We start from the raw sequence: 21,363 nt of genomic DNA on the forward strand, positions 1-21,363 counted from the left end.
CTCCAGCTGCATATGTATCGAAAGATGGCCTAGTCGGCCATCACTGGAAAGAGAGGCCCATTGGACATGCAAACTTTATATGCCCCAGTACAGGGGAATTCCAGGGCCAAAAAGTGGGAGTGGGTGGGTAGGGGAGTGGGTGGGAGAGTATGGGGGACTTTTGGGATAGCACTGGAAATGTAAATGAGGAAAATACCTAATAAAAAAAAAAGAGAGAGAAAAAAATGTCATTCCTGCTGGGAAAGGTCTACTCTGGCCCCTCATGTTAAATACTGATCCAGCGTTAGCCTCTCCTGATCGCCTTCAGGTATATACCCCTTCCCAACATGCTTTGCTTTCTCCTGATTTTGGTAGGTCCAATTCTTCTAAGTAAATTGCTCACTTAGTTTATGGCTGTATTCTCTCACCCATGGAACAAATTTTGATTGGTTCAACCATTGACAGTGCTTGTGAAATAACAAGTCATTGTCAAATAAATGCTAAGGACATGCTAAAAAAAAATCTAATAAAAAGAACTTAGTACCCAGTTAGAAATCATAATGGTGTAATAAATAGATGATGATAGATTTTCCCCTAAGATCAATAAAATCACTACCTTTGGCTGTTTGATTAAGTTTGATTAGTCATGCTATTCATACTGTTGCGCATGTGATAAGTAGAATATAAAAGCTGTTGATTATTGTCATGCTATCAATGACATTGTTGCACATTTAGGCATTTCTTTTTAAAATATTTTTAAAGATTTATTTATTTTATTTATATGAGTACACTACTGCTGTCTTCAGACACACCAGCAGAGGGCATCGGATGTAGGGCAGTGGGCTGCACCCAGACAGCCTCTTCTCCAGTCGAGCAAAGGTCTGGAACCCTGGGAACTTGATGGGTGGTTATTTTCACGTACATGGGACAGAAGGTGTTCAATCATGTCATGTAGGAGTAGCACCAAGCCTTCCTACACACAAATAAGTTTTCCTCCAAGCTCTCAGTCAAAGCCAATGAGAGGTACCTGCTGTAGAACCCTGAATCACCCCAAAACTGTATATAAATCCTATCCAGGGAACTAAAGGTGTGTGAGAACAAAAAATAAAAATTAAAAAAAATATATATCTTATATATGTGTGATATATGGATGTGAGGGAGCTCCTCTGCCCACTTACCCACTCTCGACTCACTGCTCTAGCATCCCCCTACTCTGGGGTATCAAGCCTCCTAAAATTATGTAGCAGAAACTTATCACTTTGGCTGTACTGGTTGGTCAGTGAGCCTTGCATATCTGGCTCTGTGTCGTTTTCCCTCTCTGCCCTCTCTAGCTCTGTGGTTACAGAATTCTACCTATGCAGGCTTTTTTTTCTTGGTCACTGGGGATTAGAATTTAAGTTCTCACAATTGTGAAGCAGGCTAAGGACTGACTGAGGCATCTCCGACCCCATCAGTGTTTTCCTCAGTGGTTGTCTTCACTGTTAAGCAGTAACTGTCATGGGAGTAATAACCACGCCTTGATTTTTCCGATATAGCCCCAATACCTGGCATATCAAGGGTTAGAGGAGTCATGGTTATTAAAAGGGTGATTAAGGAATTATACTTTATGGTTTACACTAATATTAGCAGCTGTGCCAACTTGTAGAGAAAGAGGTTTTGATAGAACATGTATGTGAACTACATTTGTATGAAAATTATAAAAAGGGAAACTTGGAAGCCTTTATTCATGGATTCAAGACCCTGTCAGTGGAAAGACACAAGATTTTAAAGGATAAAGATGGACTTTGAAGGCTGTGGTGAAGAATCTGTCTGTAAGATGTGGCAGAAGAATAATAGATGTTTCAACAGTAACTCAGAATCTCTAGGAATATGGTCACATTGTGAGCTCTGATCTGCATCCCTGTGTGTGTACTGATGTGGCTTTTCTACCTACACTTTACTTAATTTTTTATGAGACAGCAATAAATTCTGCTTTTGGAAAACAAGGAGCCAAAGAAAGTGGGCAAAATGTAATTTTCATGTTTGTATTTAGCGTAGAATAAAATGATGATGAATATTATAATTCACTATCTCTTAAGGAGACATGCAGGCTTTAGAACTCATTGTTATAGTCAATCTTTCAAAACCAGAATACATTGGAACTTAAAATGAACCAGAACTCAGGTACTTTCCCCATTATTTTGTTTGATTTTTCTGTCTGTTACATCTTCTCATTGAGGTATGATGTAGTTGCCACCAAGTCTTCTTCCTTGTAGTGTGTGGTCTAGCCATCCCTGTATGTTCTACACACCATACGCAGAATAGCTCTCCCCTCTTTAGCCCCCGCGTAGTTAACATCTTTTAAACATAAAACATGTCTAAGGAGCTGGGATATTGGTAATTAACCTCAAAATACAATAGACAAGGGTATCAGAGGACTACTCACAGACATATGAATTTATTGGGTGTATTCCCTTGCTTTCCTTCTTAGAACAGGGTTAGATAAATGGTCCCATGACTAACTGGTCCCCAGAAGAGAAAAATAGCACTATTGTTCTATGTAGACATCACTGTTTTCCCCCTAATGAGCGCCTGATGGCAGACACACTCAAACCCATGAGCATGAGGGCAGAAGAGACAGAAAACGGGCTTGGCTGTTAACAGTTTTCAACACTTCACTGTTTCCACAGGGCTCCCCAGGGTACATGTTGAACATCAATCAAAAGCAACCATCTGGTTGTATTATTGCCCACTGTGCCCTCCTGTGTCTCCTTCCAAATTTTGCTTTCTTGCCTACATGTTTCCCAAGCATTGAGATAGACAACATAGCACTGTGTGCTTGAATCGGTTTCCTTGAATGCTTTTTGACCTTGTTTCTTTCCTCTCTTTGGTCTTATCAAATTTTACTCTGATTGTATGGAAGCTCCGTGTCCCCAGTATTGCTCTCTAGTGATATTTTTGGACAACTGCTCAGTGTTTGTCTTCAGGGGATGTGGTCAAGATGGATAGTCCAGTTCCCATGCTTAGAGCTTGTGGATGTTCCAGTTCATCAGAGCCCCTGTGCTGCAGAGAATCCTTTACTAAACCACGCAGGTCATTCTCTCTGATGACTTTCAAGGCCTTTGCTTCACTACTGCTTAATCCCATTTATAAGAAAAGAAAAGAAAAGAAAAGAAAAGAAAAGAAAAGAAAAGAAAAGAAAAGAAAAGAAAAGAAAGAAAACAACACAACCACCTCACCTTTTGCTGTGTTACAACTGATCACTTCTAGGAGAAATCTTTCTGATTGCATTGTTGCATAAAAGGTTAATTCAGCCTACAGCCCCAAATAAGACTCACAGTTACCTAAAACAACGTATGAGTTCCATTCTTCCCAGGAGGTCATGTCAATAAAAAAATAAATCATTACTTTTAAAAAGCATCTGATAGGTTAATAATATGTGCTTTCATGATTTGCAACATAGAGAACTTAAGGTTCCTGGCTGTTCTTGTTCCTTTTGGTAGATGGCTTTATTTTATTGTTTTGTGTAGATGAGAGTTTTGCCTACAAGTATGTGTATGGAATGTGTGCTTGGTGCCCTCTGAGGTCCGAAGAGTGTTGGATCCTCTGGGACTAGAGTTATAGATAGTTGTGAACCACTATATGGGTGCTGGGAATTGAACCTGCATCATCTACAAGAACAAGTTCTGTTAATCAATAAGCCATCTCTCTAGCTCCCTACCTGGCTGTACTTATGCATCATCCCTGCTCCCCCATCATATTCTTGGAGGGTAAAATTAATTTTGGAGTCCTGGGAGTCCTCCAAGCAGATTAAACTGTAACAAAAGTTGTCACTCAAGGTGATTTTGAAGAGCCTCTCTTTCCTTCAATTCATTATACCTTTACAAAGGGTAAACTCAGCTAATAAATGGCTTTTAGTCACCTCTACTTCGTCTTCCAGTGCTGAATCTGTAGTAGCTCTGTGTTGCCTGAAATGGCTGCTAATATTATTCTGTAATTCACAAATGAGATATAGAACCTAACTTCTTGGTAGAATGCAAATCCTGTTAATAGCAACAGTATATAAAATGAGCTTGGGGGTACAGCTCAGTGGCAGAAGGCCTGCTTAGCATGTACAAAGCCCTGGGCTCCATCTCCAGAACTGCATAAAATAAATTATGTATATTATACATATATATTTATATATTCTGTATACATATATTTAAATATATAATGAGTTATTTAAGGTTCATATGAAAATTACTTAGTGTTACTGTTGACTGAAGACATTTAGAAGAGAAGGTTTTTACCAATGACAAGTTTGTTGCTTGCACACTTAAAGGATTCGGTACCTCAATGGTTACCTGCATGAAAGCTCAGAACTTTTTCCAATGATTTTAATAGAGTGAAACCATACAAAGTTATTTATTAAAGATAGGGCAGTGCTTAGAAAGGTTAGCCAGGTTATATTATTAGAGGACATTGAGGTAAAGCAGGTCTCCAGGAGGTGACTTACACTAACCATGATGGCTGTTGAAGCCATGGAGGAGGTGACTTACAGTGAACTGTGATGGTCGTTGAAGCCGCCATGTTCCTTTTGTCAATGAGTGAGCATTTGTAGTCCCCTGTGGCATTGCGTCTCACATCTGTCAGTGTGTAAGTATTTGAGCTTCTTATGCCTTCAGGCTGTCCCTTTAGACAGAGGAAAAGTGTCAGATGGTTACACTTGGTAGCTACAATGAGAATGTTTATAATTCTTGGGGAAAGATGCCATTTTTCTCAGCTATTTAAAAAAAAAGGAACCATACTTTTCAAATATACACGAATGATTAAAATCTGTTCTGCAAATATTTGAGAAATAATTCATAGTTTGGAACTAAATTTTGAAGAGATAATTCATATTGTAGTAATGAAATCTGTTTTCTGAGAGTATAGAGTTTGATTTTTAAAGCAGGTATTTAAAATATCCATTATCATTTTTTTTTGTCGTCTTCTCTACATTGACTAAAAGACTTGAGACATAAAAGAAAACATGTACTCAGTCTTGGGATACATCCCCTTACTTGCAGCACTCAGGATTTGAAAGCAGGAGGACTGCTTGTTTTAGGATCGGCTTGGTGGCATATTGAGTTTAAGGTCAGCCTAAGCTGTATATTGAGGCTATATAGTGAACCATGGAACAGGAGTGTAGTTTAATGGCAGAGAGCTGCCTAGCATGTGCAAGGTCCTTGGTGTCATCCCAAGTATGAGGTAAAGAGAGGGATGGAGGGGGAAGACAGAGACAGGTCAAAGAAGAGACAGAGATAGAGATAGAGTCAGAGAGAGTCACAGACAGGGAGACAGAAAGAGACAGAGAGAACAAGAGAGGGGGTGGAGAAGACAGGAGAGGAGAAAAAGGGGACAGGAAGGGAGAGAAGAGAGGACAGAGAAAAACAATCAAGCTGATGAGAAATTAAGTTATATATCCAAATAGCAATACTAGACAGAAATGAAGGAAGTGTGGAGAAGAAGGCAAAGCAGGAAAAGCAGGAAGGAAGAAAGTGATTTAAAGAAAGGAAAGGAAAGCAAGCAAGGCAAATACAGACATGCAGAACAACAAAGAAAACCAGCAGAAGGTATCTCTAAAGCCAGAACACAAGCTTGGCTCTGTTATCCTGGATGGCCAAAGTGAAACCTCCATTTCAAAAATCTTCATTGTAAATCAGACAATGTTAGTATGTACATTCGACAGGGGGAGCAATGTTGTCTGCCAACATTTATGTTTGTAAGTTGTTTCTTATACATGTCTTCTGAGTAATGCCTTGGGTGATACCGTGAAATATTAGCGTCATGCTAGGAGTAATTCTCCAGTAATCCCACGATTGCAGGAAATGCACTATTTAGTAGCATTATATCTTGTTTTTCAGCAAGAGGACCGTGAAAACACTGCTCTACCAGTTAGACCACCCTCCCATCACTAGGAATGCAAATATTTAGAGGAATTTCCCAAAGTCTCCTGCACGTGGACCATTTCTTTCAAGGATGATAAAAGTACAGTGATAAAGAGCCCACATGATTATTTCATCCAGCAGAACTGTCTTGGCTTTAAACCATCTTAGCATGTTCAGAGACCCCTGTGGACAGATTCTCATCCACATCAGTCCCTTTTCAAGCATCCCTTTTGACTTGTACCGTGATCAACTTCTGCACAGCAGATTTTATGTCTTATTTGGATGATTATACCCTGAGCTTCTGCAATTATGGTTTCCTGTGGTTGCCTCTTTTTCCTCTTTGTCTCTGAATTCTCTAACCACTGATGAAAAATAAAAATAAAAATAAAAAACCCAGGGGTCTGGTGCCACAGAAGCTTTCAATGGACATTTCTCCAGGTGGTGTTTTCTTTCTTTTGCTGTTCCCAAGAATAGCACTTTTTCTTCTTCCTCACTTAAGCTTCCCAAGTGCGCACAATTGTTAATGTCAGTTAGAAGCCAGACAATAGGACAAAATGATAGTAGTCAGGTTCCACTAATGCTTAAGCACTTACTGGTAAGTAAAACATGAACTCCTCAGGAGGTGGGTTGCCATTCCCCAAGCACTGAAGGGTGATGTTGTCCCCTTCTTTGATGGCATTTTTTGGTGGCAGCACTTGTATTGTCACCTGCTCTGTAGGATCTGCAAGAGTCATGAGCAGAAGTTAACCATTTTTGTCAAGTACCAAATTACTCTGTGCATACAATGTAAATGACTAAATTATACACAATTTTCTCAAGAAGCTAGTAATGGTAATTACTTAAATGTATCTTTTTATGGAGGGATTGAAGTTAATAGCCACTTGCTACACCAAGTACTAATCTTGGTTAGAGCAAACTACAAAGAACTGTGTTACATAAAAATCAATTTCTTCTTAGCAAAATGTCTTTAACTGAGGTGGCAATGACTGTAATTATTTTATGTGTAAAAGACCAGTAGAACAATCTCGCTGTGTGACTTCATTATAAGGAAATTGAATGGTGTTATATGAATCTTATAGCTTCGAAAGTCTAAATCAGGTAGCCAAGCCCCTAAAGCTACTGGATAGAATCGTGCTCTTACTATACAGTAATAAAAATAAAATGAAGAGACATGAGCTAAACAATACCAGATGTGTTTTCGGCATGCCGAAGAATAAATCTATTTGATAAAAATAACTCTATGAACACATACACATGCAGAGAGAGAGAGAGAGAGAGAGAGAGAGAGAGAGAGAGAGAGAGAGAGGAAGACAGAAAGACAGAGACAGAGAGACAAAGAGACAGTGAGGCAGAAAGACAAAGAAGGACAGAGATTGAGACTGAAATTGCTATATAGTCATCAGCACCACAAATATGTTGTAATTTTATCCTGCATTTTTAAACAAAGCAGGATATAACTTCCATTACACTCTAGTTAATTTTTTTTTTTTGCAGAGTAAATAGAGATATTGAGCATTTTTAAAATGTACTTTACTACTCAACAGTCAAGTGCCAAATGAATTAAACGTTCCACACAGTGGGACATTATCAAGTAAACAGGACGTGAAAGAAGGTAGCAATGACTTTATAAATGTTTGACTTTCTAACGTCCATGCTTTACACTGCTGGCTACTGCCATGAAGAGGGAACTTGGAAAATGTCTGATTTAGAAGGAAAGACAAAAATGAATAATGATTGACTTATCCACCTCTTTTCAAATTTGTGAACAAAACACTCTACCTAGGAAGACCTATTATTAGCTAAGAAGGTGAAGCTGATGAGTTGTGGCTTCAGAAGCTCCCTTCATTTCTTGCCGTCATCTATGCACCTCCAACAATTAAATTGCAGAGAAAAATAATTTCTCTACCTTCTACAATTAAATGGCAGAGGAAAATTTAGAAGGATTGTTGTAGACTGCCTCTTTGACACTAATCCTTTTGTGGCTATCTAGGCATTGTCAGTTCTAAGACTAATCAGTGAGGGTCCCACACTGATCAGGGTTTTTTTTTTTTTTTTTACATGTGTTTATTAGATAGCCCTCCAACCAGCAGGCTCCAGTGGAATCGAAGAAGTGAGTAAAGCTTGCTTTTGGCAAGTCCAGAAAGCTGCCATTTCTGGGTTTTCTCCCCACACTTCTTTCTTCTCTTTCTTTCTTCCTTCCCATTATTTGTTTGTCTGCTTTCATTGTATGATGTAGTAGGATCCATCCTAAGACTTTCTGTTGTGTGTTAGGTTTAAGATTTAATGTGGCCCTTTCTCAGACTGTGACACCTATACATCTCTGATCAAGGCTGATACTAGGACAGCCAGAACCACATGCCTCACTTCCTCTTCTACTCCAACTTTTCATCTCTGCACTGCTTTTCAATCTGTTCTTTACTAGAGAGGTGAGGAACTAAGATGTGGTCACAGAATTCTTGTAACATATTTGCATTTTTATGGTAGCATTCTGGGTAGTCACACTCTTAACAAAACTGATGATCACTTTTCGATCCTTTGTTCTGGACTTTGGATTTTACTCCTTTTATTCATGATGAGTCATCATTCTTTCCATTGCTCTGACTTTCTGGTTTCTAGCCTGCTCTAGCACCAGGACTCAGTGGTTTGTCCTTTAGTATGTTTTATATTTGATTCTCCCCATTGAGTCACACTTAGCATTTTCCTTCACTATGACTCGATTAACCTATTATACCCTAGACACTGCCATCAGTTTCATTTGCTCCTTCACCCTGTGCCTTTCTTTTGCTTTTTATTCTTCTATAACTATTTCCTCTAAATTAGTTTTCTGAAACAATTATTTGACTATTATAATGCTATTCAGAATCCTTCACACTTTTCCTACACATAAGCATTTGAAATGGATACTCCTTTAGTATACATGGTTATCTAGAATGTACATCAAGTGAGGTTGTTGTATCTTCCCACTTTACATGAATGCCTACCAATATGCTCTATTCATATTTTTCCTCTTCCTATTCCCCTACTTATCCTTCTACCCAGTTAAAGACTTGATAGTTTAGGATCAATGTTACAAATGTAACGTACAAAGATCATACAGTTGAAATACTGTGCTCTCCAGTGATTTCTCTCTATTTATGGGAAAAACAATTGTAACAATTCATACTGTTATATTACATACTGCAGGAAAAGTAAAACAGATGTGTGAGTCTAAGAAGCGTCCAAAGGAATGAATTCCTTTGTTTGAAAGAGCTGTGTTTTAAAGACGAAGAAGGAGCTGACTCCATGATAAGGGCAAGGCATAGAGAACTCACAGGAAGGTATGGGAATTGTATTCTCCCAGAGGAATGTGAACAACAGATAGGGATGAAGTGTGTAAGATGTGGTGATGAAGTGGGTGCAGTGCATGGTGGTGACTGAAACAGACTCTGAGAATACATCAAGCAGGAACAGGAAGATGAATCTAAGCACTCTGAGGTGTCAGTGAAGAAGGTCAGTCACTGCAGGAATGCTGAAGCTATGGGTGTAGAGAGAGACTTCCGGTGGCAGCTTCAGGAGCAGTTTGTTTAGGGAGAGCAGAGAGAGGTAAGCAGTAGCGAATTCCATTTTGCCAATTGTTGCCAAAAACACTGGGAGCAATGATGGTGGGGTGAAGTCAGTACCAGGGCCAGAAATCAGATGAACATAAAGATTGAGGCTGGGGAAGACTAGTGTGTCCCTCTAAGGTTCTCTCAGCTTGAATTCTTCCATCCATCTTCCTTGAATGTCCTCTTCTATCATTTAGATCTTTCCTCTGAAGTCTCCCTACAGCAGTGGTTTTCCACATCGGCTCCTTTTATCATCAGTAATATTACTATGTTACTTTTTTAATAGTAAATTCACTATGCAGCATCTCTTTACCTCCTCTGGATTGTTCTACTTGAGGAAAGTCCAGTAATCTGTGTTCTAGCAAATCCTTCATATTTCACTAATGTCTTCAAGAGTCTCAGAATCACTGTCCTTGGGCACCTGACCTTTCAGGAACAGCCCATCTGTTCCCGTGACATTTATCACTTGCAACACCACACTGACAAATTCCTTCTGATGTAAGTGTCTTGATTCTCAGCTGGAATAATAACCTCTTTGAATGAGCAATGTCGTACCATCATCAAGAGGTTCAATAGTGCTTTTGTTGTCTTCTAATTGCCAAACACTCTCCCCACATGCCTGTGGCATTGCTGTGTCAATCTCATGGATCCAAGGATTCATCCACCAATCCATCTGTCTTCCTGCCAATCACATGCATACCAGTTCCTTCTGAAGCTGACTTCACAAGTCTTATTCGCCTTGGTAATGCTAAACTTAGGAAGTTAGCCAGGCATAAGACAATGTTCACCTTTTTAAAATTTTGTTTTAGGAAATGGTCAGGAGGCATTAGGAATTCCTATAAAACACATGGCAATAAGCTATGGGTGGAGAGTGTCAGAAGGAATTGTTTAAGTTACAGGTCAAATCTATAAGAAAGATAGCACAGCATAGAGAACCAAACACATATTGGTAAATGAGATAGCAGGAAACAGAGTCTATTCTTAAGTGGTGAGCAGTTTTTTCTATAGGTTTTCCAAGGAAGAAAAGATTATTTGTGTATCAGAGTTTTGTGATAAGGACGGGCAGCAGAATATTAAGAGAAACTGAATCAGGCTTGTGGAGGTTTAAAGTATTTGAATATTATTTCTAACACATTAAATCTATACAATTATCATTTGGGTACTTACAGTAAATATCAAAGATTTCTTGTTCGGAATAAATTGTTTTCTGGCCGGAGGGTCCATAATATGTCACAGAACAGGTGAATGGCATTTGTATGTCAGACCTGGTTGTCTTGTACTCCAAGGAGGAAGTCACGGTAGACAGCTGAGTTCCTGGATCAATCTCCTTTTTAAAAAGTATGGCCACCTCTAAAGAAAGTAAAGAACATCAATGATAATATCTTTCACTGGAAAATCACAATCCATAATTGAATATCAACACCCTTGAGATATGAGTTTGTCCTTCTAATTAATTGAATTTAGCAGGAGAGAAAGTTGAAACTCAGTGAGGTAAGATGTCATTCAAGATGGAGAATCAGAGACATAGGCAGAAATAGAATCCTGGAATCCCATCGCCCACTCAATTGAATTAACTTCCAGAACATGCCATATATAGAAATATTCTATTCTGCTTTTGACTCTTCTACACAAGGAATAAAATGGTGTCAAAAAATTGTCCAATAAGTTAAAGGGCCCTTAATTTAACTGAAACACAGACTTTTAAATAGAGAAGGGGGCAGCTGGTTTGATTCTGGACAAATGATAGGATGACTAGCCTATATAATATCATAGATGCTACAGGAAGTCACTGCCTGCCTCAGACTTACCTCCTTCCACAGGTTGCAGCACTTTGCCGTTCCTGTACCACGTGATGTTGCCATCTGGGTAACTGTCTCTTGAAATGCAGTCACCTAACTGAAAAATGTAAAGGAAAATTTCCTCACTTCAAATAGTTTCAAATCCTTATTTCAACATGGAACCCACAAAACTTTAGCAAATGGAGTGTCTTCAACCATTTATTTCCCAACTCTAAGAATCACACTATGAATCTTACATAAAAATAAATGCTTAGATATTACAGTCTTACCCATTTTGAAATATACAATAAAACTTTCCACTATGCATAAAATCACATCCCCTTAAAGGCATTACCAAATTCATTTTGATGCTATCCATTTTTAATATTAACTAAATGACATTATAACTATATTAATATTGATTATTGCTGTGGTTCATAGATCTTCAAATGCAAGAATCATTTAGTGTTAAAATGTGGCACCTCTCCAATTCCATTTTCATTTCACAGTATAAATACTTGCCACATTCGATAATCCTCAGTTCAGTCTTCAAGTGAGTTTTTAACTACATTATTTAACATTTATCAAATACTGGGTAATAAAAATAAATGGTATTCAAAATATTTGATCTTATGCCCCTACACAAACACAAAGGAATATTGAGGTATTTTAGTTAATGAAGATGAAATTATTACCCAATTGATGTGCTCACCTGTGGAACTCCATCTCTGCCTGCCTATTATCCCTACTTCTTCTCACACCTGTGATAATGTGATTGTATCTGCTTTCTCTCACTGTGTACTTCAAACTTACCGTGATCCACTTTAACAGAATAAAGTTTAAATGTTACACAAATCTTGATTAATCTGAGAACTTTTTATGTCTCCATGTTCATCTCCCAGGGCTCTCTCTTGCCTTGAATTTTAATGACTAAAGCTTCTGAAATACCGCAGGTTAATGTCCACCAGACACACCACTCTCCTTCTCATCAGATGACTTTATTTAGTTAGAAAGCCTCCCCTTGTTTGGATTGTAGGGAATCCACTTATTCTTCACTAATTCTAGCAAGCATTTGGTTCATTTACATCATAAAGATTCTCCTCTTGAGGAATGACTGTGCATTCCTTCCACATATCCATTGTCAAGATCAAAATGAGTGGTCACATTATTCACACTTTGTGCCCTCTCTGATTGCACATGAAACATTGTAACCTCCATAAGAGCAAGCTCATCTTGTTTGTCTGGACAGCTAGGGGCACCTAGATGGAGTAAAGCAGTTAGTCAAACAACTTCTCACCTTTTTCAGCTGATCTGTTTCAAGAAAGGGTGCTTTGTTTACAATTTCAGGTTTAGATGGTTGCTCTAAAGTTAAGTAGAAAAAGGGTTAAGTATACTGGAAGAGATAAAGGACATGCATGAGTATGAAAAAAAGAATCCATATACTCAAGACAAAATCGTGAACAATAAAGAACGGATTATTCCCAAGTATTCTAGATTTATGCAACACAGTACATATAACCTGTGAAGTAAACTATTTGCTTTATGACTTTAAATATTGTTTTAAGAGCTTGTAACTCCTTTGAATAAAATATCTCCAGTGTTTTCTAAATGTCTTATGAGATGAATATAGTTTGGATGATAAGCACAGGCCAGTGTTCTACTTGTGGTATATTATTTCTAGTTGGTAAGCATGGGTACTTTCTGCTTATTTAGGAAGAAAGCCTCCAACTTATTAGCTGGGGATGTTATGGCGCATGAATCCAAATCACAATGATTTCTTTTTTTGGAAGCCCACATTTCTGAGGCTTAAAGCAGCCTCTAGGATCTCCAGGGAAAATCCCATTGGTCTATATTTTTTAACAAGCTCTGTCTGAGGGGACTCTTAAGCACACTGAAGTGTAAGAAACCAGACTATAAAAGATTGAGAAAGCCATGTAGTGATGTCCATGCCTCAATTTCCCAAACAAACCAATGCATAGCTCTTATCTCATCTTGGGAAATTATGAAAAGAGGAGAAAAACTTTCCAATTTGGAACGTGAGTTGGAAGAGTTTATAAAAGTTCTATAAAAAATAAAAATCTAGACGTAGCTTCAGATGAGATTGATTAACATTTCAACAATGATTTCTCAAACCAATTTAATGAATCTTACTTTGATTAGCATTGGTCAATATGATAGAAACTTTGTGACATTCGCACACAGCTTTAATTCGGAATTCGATCTTGTTCATCCTCATTTCGTCCTCTGTACTGGCCCCCACAGGTTCTTTTCCCTTTTCTAAATGAATAGTACCTTCTGCATCTTAAAATCTTATACTTTTAAGTGTGGATTTCATATATCTGAGAAAACAGCACCCATCTTTCTGAGCCTACCTTATTTCAAGGACCATAAGCTTTTTAAGTTTTCTGCAAACATAATTTCTGCAAAAACAAATCTTTTTTAATTGGCAGAGTAGTGACATTGTCATTTAGTCTCACACTATATTTTCTATGTCTGCTCATGCATTGATGTAAATCTGAGTTGAATCTACAATTTAAGTGTTGGGTATAGTGAGGTGATAAAAATGGCTGTTTAGGTATCTCTGTTGCATTCTAATTTTCCATAGAGTTCACATCTAAGGATGGTACAGTTGCATCCTATAGTGGTTCTGCTTTCAGTTCTTTGAGAAAGCATCATTCTATTTGTCATAGTGACTGTACTAATTTGTATTCCCACCAGCTTTGTTTAAAATTTCCTTTCATTTTAGTCATGAGAATTTATCGTTTGATTTCTTTAAAACAGCCATTCTCACCACGATAGGAGAGAATCTTAATGTTGTTTTGGCTTTGAATACCCTCATGGCCAAGAATGTAAAACCTTTTAATCTAATATTTATTGTCAGTTTGTACTCCTCAGAACTGTTTATTCTGTTTGCACATGTTATCGATTAGATTATTAAAGTTGTATGTTTGTTTGTGTATGTGTGTATGCTTAGTTCTTGAACTTTTTATATAGTCTCAATATAGGATTTATATTCTTCTAGTTTTCTATAAATGATGATTTTTATACTTTACAGTCAGATAAACTAAGCTGGGCATGGTGGCGCATGCCTTTATTCCCATTACTCTGAAGGTAGTAGTAGTAGATCTCTGAGTTCAAGGCTATTCTGGTTTGCAATGTATGTTCCAGGATAGTAGGGCTACACAGAGAAACCCTGTCTCAAAATCAAGCAAGCAAGAAAGCAAACAAACAAGAAACAACATTAATCTGAATAAAACTTATTGGGTAATTTTGTCAAATTTGACTACTTTTTAATTCACAAGTAGTTTCAAGAAAATATAAATCGACTCAATCTCCTTCAGAGTAGAACTATTTTTATTTTATATACATAAGAAACTAATTACTTTTTCTTTCATGGTTTTAATGTTTATATTTTCAAATATTTTTGATTGCTACACTAAACTAAATTGATATTTGTATACCTACTACTCAGTTTGGATTTCAGCTGAAAGACTTACCTAACCAGACCATACAGGGATAGAAGATAAAAACATTTTGAATTACAAACCTTTTGAGTTACAACATAGTTATCACTAGAATGTATATAAAAAAGTTACATTCCACAGTTTAAGTGACTAAAAATTAGAAAAAATTTCACAAAATTTCCCCTCAAAATAGTGACTAGTTTATGGGGGAAACATGGTATGAAGTTAAATCCTTTTGCATGGTAGTACAAGTTGAGGCTGTCAGCATTTTAATGGAACATTCCAAATTAAAACTGAATTATTGATCAAACATTGACTTTTGTTTAGAACCCATGCTATCAAAGACAAACATTTAATATATTTGAGAGATGAATGCACCCAGAATACTTAAACAAATGAAAAGTCTTGTTGGGTCTTAATGAAATAAACCAAAGTTCCCATGACCAACAAGCCAGTTCTTAAGCAATACCAACCTTTAAAATTTAAGAGACAGAACATATTAATTAATTTACTTGATTTTTTAAAAAAGAAAATGTGTCAAAATTAAGAGGAATGAAAAGAAAATGGACATTTAATTTCTTCATCAGTACTATGTTTGGAAAATATGGAGTGCTTTGCAAATTTAAATATAGGCTTTGAATAAAACTTACTGGGTAATTTTGCCAGGTTTTACTATTTTTCAATCCGCTAAGTAAAACAAACAAAAATAAGTTCATATTTGCTTCCTCTTACTACGTAGCAAGTTTACCTCATATTTCTTTTTATTATTATCTATCTATCTATCTATCTATCTATCTATCTATCTATCTATCTATCTATTTACACTCCAGATTCTACTACCCTCCCAGTCCTCCCTCTGATGTCCCCACCACTCACCTCTACCCCACCAGACTTCTAAACTCCCTGGGACCTCTACTATCTTGAGAGGTAAGCGCATCTTCTCTGACTGAACCCAGACTCAGCAGTTCTCTGCTGTATATGTGTTGGGGGCCTCATATCAGCTGGTGTATCCTGACTGGTTGGTGGTCCAGTGTCTGAGAGCTCTCGGGGGGCGGTGGTCCAGGTTAATTAAACCTGGTAATACTTTATCAATAAGCACATTATCACAAACACTGTATGCATGCCAAATTTATAAAATGCTTTGTTTGCATTAATTATTTCTAAAATTTATCAATGTTTTAACAAATGTAAGCTGTAGAAAACAAATGAAGAAAAAGAAGACCTGGTGAAAAGATGCTTAATTTTAGTCCTTAAATTTATTCATCTTTTGTTTGGAAGAGTCACTGTGAATTTTGTGATTTAATGACAATTTAATAATAGTAGCTATTCTATTTCCTTGAGTTATTTTCTCATAGATTCTTGCTTCAAATCCTTTGCATTAACTACATTTTTTTGTATGTAATTTTCTTTTATATTAGTTTGTAACAATCAATGAATATTAGTTGGAGGACCATTAAAAGGACACATACTATTTTAGCAAAATTGCATATCGATTCCCAAGAAGTGTTTTTGTAAAACGAATACTTCATGTGAATTATGTCTTAATATGATTCAAGGATCCATAACCAAGTATAAAATCAAAAGAAAAAGCAACACCACAAATTTGTTTATAGCATTAATATAATCAAGTTGAATTATTTAAAATTAAGCCAATGTTTGCTTCAGAACATTCCGGAGTTAATCTCTCTGAAATATTTTACTGGACCATGTATCAATTATAGAATTATATCATAGTTCATATTTTTCTTCCTTGCTGGCCTGTCTGTCTCAACTGAAGTAGTGACGAGTATAATATAGGGACAAATGTGGTGGTACATTAAAAATTAGAGGACAGGGAGATTTTTAAAAGCAAATCATATAGTAAGTCCTAGACAGGGCAGCAATTTGTTGCATGTGTATGTTTGTGTGTGTGTGTGTGTGCCTGTGTGTACCTGTGTGTGCGTCAGTTTGTGTGTGCCTGTGTATATCTGTGTGTAAGTGTGTATATGTGTGTNNNTCTCTCTCTCTCTCTCTCTCTCTCTCTCTCTCTCTCTCTCTCTCTCTCTCTCTCTCTCTCTCTCTCTGTGTAGGTTTTGGCTTCATGTGCCATATAGCAGTATCTATAACAATGGAATATAATTCTAAGCCTGAAATGATAGAATTCCACCGGTTTTGGCAACAGAAGCTTTGCTTTTCCAGTCACTTCTTTTTGTTATGTAACAGGTTTTTCTGGAGAAGTAGTCACTGGTCCAGAGATCAGGACTGATCAAGAATAAATGTACTAAAATACATACCCGAATTCCTAGCTCTCACTCTCAGGCTACAAAGTTAGGGAATTCTATGAATATTGATTTTCAGAAAAAAGTAGAAATCAATACCTTACTAAAAGTTATAGTTTAGGCGCCCAGCCCTCTACTAGACAGATTAAGATGTAGTTCTGGGTAGAAAATTGCACTTTATCACACATGATATCCTTGCCTTAGTCTATAGACCACACGTGGATCAGCTCAGTCAGAGAGCAAGAAGAAACAAGTGCCCTGGCAGGTTTGTGCAGGGGCAAGACTCTAAGTTCCTGTTTTCAATCAGATTCCTAATAAGTTACCGAACACGGAAGCTAGTGCATCTATGAAACAATGTTTGATTTTTCTAACTATGTTGGGAAATGTTATTATCATTCTTCTTCTTTTTTTTTTTTTAGTATTGAAAGAATCAAAGTGACTTGAGTATAGTGATACACATGTAATTTCAATACTTGGAAGATGAAAGGAGGAAGAAGAGTTCAAGGGCAGCCTTAGCTATAGAACATGTTTGTGGAACAGCCTAAGCTGTGTGTGACCATGTTTCTACTACCCTCATTAATCTCCCCTGCGAAATGGAAGAATGGAATTGTAACACACAGTTTAGGTCTTATTTGTTAAATGCATCATTTTCTATTTCTCTCTCCTTGAACATATTTCTTTACTATTTTCTGGTTTAACAATTTCTACTGGAGGGAGGAGAGATTCTCAATTTTCCAATTCGATGAAGCATTAAGAATCATATCCAAGTAGGACCTTTGAAATTATGTGTGGAGCCAGCATTGGCCAACTCTTTGAAATCTGGCCCACTGTACATGGACCAAGTCCTGGAAACTGGCTTTCTTCTAATACCACAACTCACTGCAGAGCACAGAGAACTGGAAAATTAAGACCAAAGTTTCACTTTAGATGTTTTAAAAAAAAATCAAGATGGGTCTTTTTATATTTCCCATGCTGACTCTGAATTTGGATCTGACCTCCTAAGTGTCTGAGGCTGCCTTTTCTTTTTCTTTTCCTCAAGTAGTTATTGCAAATAACTGAAACAGTGAATAGGATTCTAACCACTTGAATAGAAGCAGCTCCTTAGCAAGCTAGACCCCATGGTTCCTGGACAGGGCTCTAACAGCAGTAGAGGAGAATCCTTCCATGTAATCTAAAGCATTCATTTTACTCAAGAGGTCATTTCAACCCCAGGCAGGTGAAGAGACTTGCCAAGGTCAGAGCTTAGTGGCAGCCCTGACAGAGCAAGGTCTTCTGGTGACTAGCTCACAGATTTTTTTCCATCACATCAATGACAGCCATTTGGTGCTCTTGGCACCTGTTTGACCTCTGAGCCTTTTGCACAGTCATTTGAATGGATGTCTGGGAACTTTCAAAGGTCTAATCTTGCTTCCAAACAGTTTTATTGCTCTCAAATGTGCACTAAATTCGAAGGCAGTTTGATTTTGATGCCATTCACGAGCCGGTTAGCGGTGACAAGGCACATTATTTGCTTGGACTGGGGTTGGCATGTAGATATAATTTCTTACATCAGAGATGTAGGTTAAAACAAAATACACAAACCTACATTGAAGGTAAAATCATCAGTCAGGCCCTCTGGCTTGAATAAAAGCAAGCTGAATAAAAAGATTTTGCTCCTGGGGCTGGCAGTACACAGACGCTGATCTGAGATTGGCTTACATGAGCCACACTTGATGCAGTGGTACATGGTTCATGTTGCTAGGTAATTCAACAGAAACAGAGGACTGATTGATGAGCACAGTAACTCCTAAGTGACTGAAATATATACACGCATAGGATGAAAGTCTCCCTGCCACAGCTGCTGCTGGATTCACAAAAAGGTGGCCTGAGTTAAGTTCAGGATTCAATGAAGAGAAGAGAGGTTCCTACACGACCTGGTCGGACTGCCATGATCATCAGGGTTGTCATTAATTTTCTTAGATTTCGAGGGGCTTTTGTGGCTTCTCTGATGCAATGCCACTTTCAAGAGTGTGTAACTTGCTATGTAAATTCTCTCTGGCCCACATCCTAGAATGCAAATTCTGTTTCTTAGAATTGCTTCCTCAAAAGAGCAGGAGGCAGGGGGTACTGGAGGTGTGTGGCATGTGACTCTGTTTTAAGCATCACCGAAAGCCTCTGCACTCTAAATTAGCTTACAAGTTTTATTACATTAATTTGTACTCTTAGATATTTACATAGCATGTTTTTTTTTTAGAAGAAAACTTGGAAAATGTCTCAAATGATTCTTCGAAGTAGAAATCAGAATATGCTTGACTGTGTGCTATAGCGATGTTCGATAATTTCAAGCCAATTTACAGAAAATTGAAATGGCAAATTCATTTACATAATGATTAGCATTGTGAGTTAGACTACCTACATTCTTGATATTTATGATATCAAAGCCTATTGGTAATTTTGTTGTTTTTATTGTTGTTATTCTGGTTTTAGGGGGAAATGCCATTAGCAAATCTACTGTCCATCTCTCTAATAAAAGCAAAATAGAAGAAAACTAAAAAAGAGAGAGAGAGAAAAAAGAAAACTAAAAAGCCAACAGGGCCAATGGCAAATTCAGAACACCAGTTCTTCATCTATCCCATGGAAGCAGGCTAGGCTGGTAAACAGTTGGGACTGAACTTGAATAAAATTATAATAGAGAAGTGTAGATGGCCTCTAGAAAGTGCCTTCTAAGCTAAAAGGTAATCAACTGAAACATGTAATATACATTTACAAGGCTTTTCTGGAGAACAAAGGTTTCCTCTGACAGTGTTAGTACTCTTTGAATCCACATCGTGAACCCATTGGAGCTTTGATGTCTACATAAATACTTAAGGGATAGCCCTACTTAGCTGCATAGGTTATTAAAGAGAAACACGAAAAATCCATGGTGGCTTGCTCAAGTTGGAGGCCTCCAGGGTTTCTTTCTTTACTATTTATTGGAATCATTACTAGGAACTGTCAAACCATCAGAAACAAGATTGGGAAAGTGGGAAAGTAAAACTTTTCTTTCCTAATTAAGCAATATTGATATTCTGAAATATTTGAGACCTGCTTTTTCTTCCTGTAATTTCTAAAACAGTATGATGTAACTGAGGTGGGACCTTTTATTTGAATCTTAAAAGAAGATCTCCCTTAATTATACATTGGAAGGCATTCATTTGCTATTTGCACAGTAACATTAACTATATATAATTAGGTGAAGTTACTGTGTCATGGTAACTATAGTAATTATGTTGAGTCTCTTCTACTAGTCTCTTTTCTTCTAACCCTACTTTATCTTTTTTGGTGTATTCTGATTCACATTCTCAATGTGCTGGGCACATTATTATTTTAGGGAAAATTTATTAACCATTTGAACAGGTTAAAGACAGAATCAATAAACGTTGAAAGTCAGAAAATGCTCACGCACACACACACACACACAAACACACAAACACGTTACATATATGTATATTACAAATAGAGTTTCTTAGATCTCTCGTACATAGAATAGCTTCAATTTGTATTTTTCCTTTTACATATTAAAATGACAATTTCATTTGATTCACTCTACCCTGTATACATTTGTATGATATGCATGAGTAGGTATGTGTCCTATTATCCTCATAAAGATTACTCTTTATTTTGACAAGTCAATGGAAGTTAGAGGGCATATGCCAGTTGTCACTGGTAGCGAGGGAAAGTTACAGGGCAAACAAAACAGAGTATTGTTCTAACTTTTCACTGCACATCTCCCATCAATGCTGCACGTATCTTCCTCGCTAGCAGCATGCACAAGTAGATTAAGAGCTCTAGAAAGTGCCTGTGAAGAGGCATTGCAGAGACTCAAGCATCCACCTGGAGAACACCTCCTACCACCAGCCAACAACCCCACTTCCCGGATCTACTGCAGTCTACTTACTGAACACCTTGACTAGGGTAGGTGCTTCAAACACATTGTCCTCGGTCACTAGCATGCACACAAATCTCTTCTCATCACTGATCTTAGCATTGGCGATAGACAAAGTGTAGTTTTCTGAGAGGCTCAGTCTGTCCTTGTACTCTGGGACATCATCATACTGCACACTTTTCTTCGTAGAAGATCGGAATGCAATAAATACTGGGGAACCATCAGGCTTTTCCTGAAAGTCAAAATAACAAGACACGTTGAAAATACACATAATTCATGTGTTTCAGCATCATATGCTGACCCTTTGTCATGCTATTTTATATAGAATTTTGTTGATGGTGGTATTGAAGCATGTTGGTTTTTAGGCACCAGCATCACTTAAAGCTTCGCTTTGCTTACAGAAAGAAAAATCACATGGAATGAAACTGTTGGTTCTCTCACAGGTTCATACAAAGGGGTGAAATGAAAAGACCAAGCTCTCTGAGGTTGAGTTTAACTCACATCTGTG

General features: G+C 37.5%; 1 protein-coding gene across 2 annotated transcripts in view; it reads right to left on the minus strand.

Annotated features, from left to right (window-relative positions):
* Positions 1–21,363, minus strand: part of Alcam (activated leukocyte cell adhesion molecule) — a 201,001-nt gene that overhangs the window by 31,761 nt on the left and 147,877 nt on the right. For both annotated transcript variants that reach the window (XM_029470472.1, XM_021185108.2), the window contains exons 3-8: positions 20,868–21,087; positions 12,527–12,591; positions 11,260–11,347; positions 10,619–10,801; positions 6,461–6,588; positions 4,497–4,629 (exon numbers count right to left, since the gene is read on the minus strand). In XM_029470472.1, the coding sequence (XP_029326332.1) occupies positions 4,497–4,629; positions 6,461–6,588; positions 10,619–10,801; positions 11,260–11,347; positions 12,527–12,591; positions 20,868–21,087 (817 nt within the window). The remainder of the gene's footprint in view (positions 1–4,496; positions 4,630–6,460; positions 6,589–10,618; positions 10,802–11,259; positions 11,348–12,526; positions 12,592–20,867; positions 21,088–21,363) is intronic.

This window comes from Mus caroli, chromosome 16 (assembly GCF_900094665.2).
Source record: "Mus caroli chromosome 16, CAROLI_EIJ_v1.1, whole genome shotgun sequence".
NCBI lineage: Eukaryota > Metazoa > Chordata > Mammalia > Rodentia > Muridae > Mus > Mus caroli.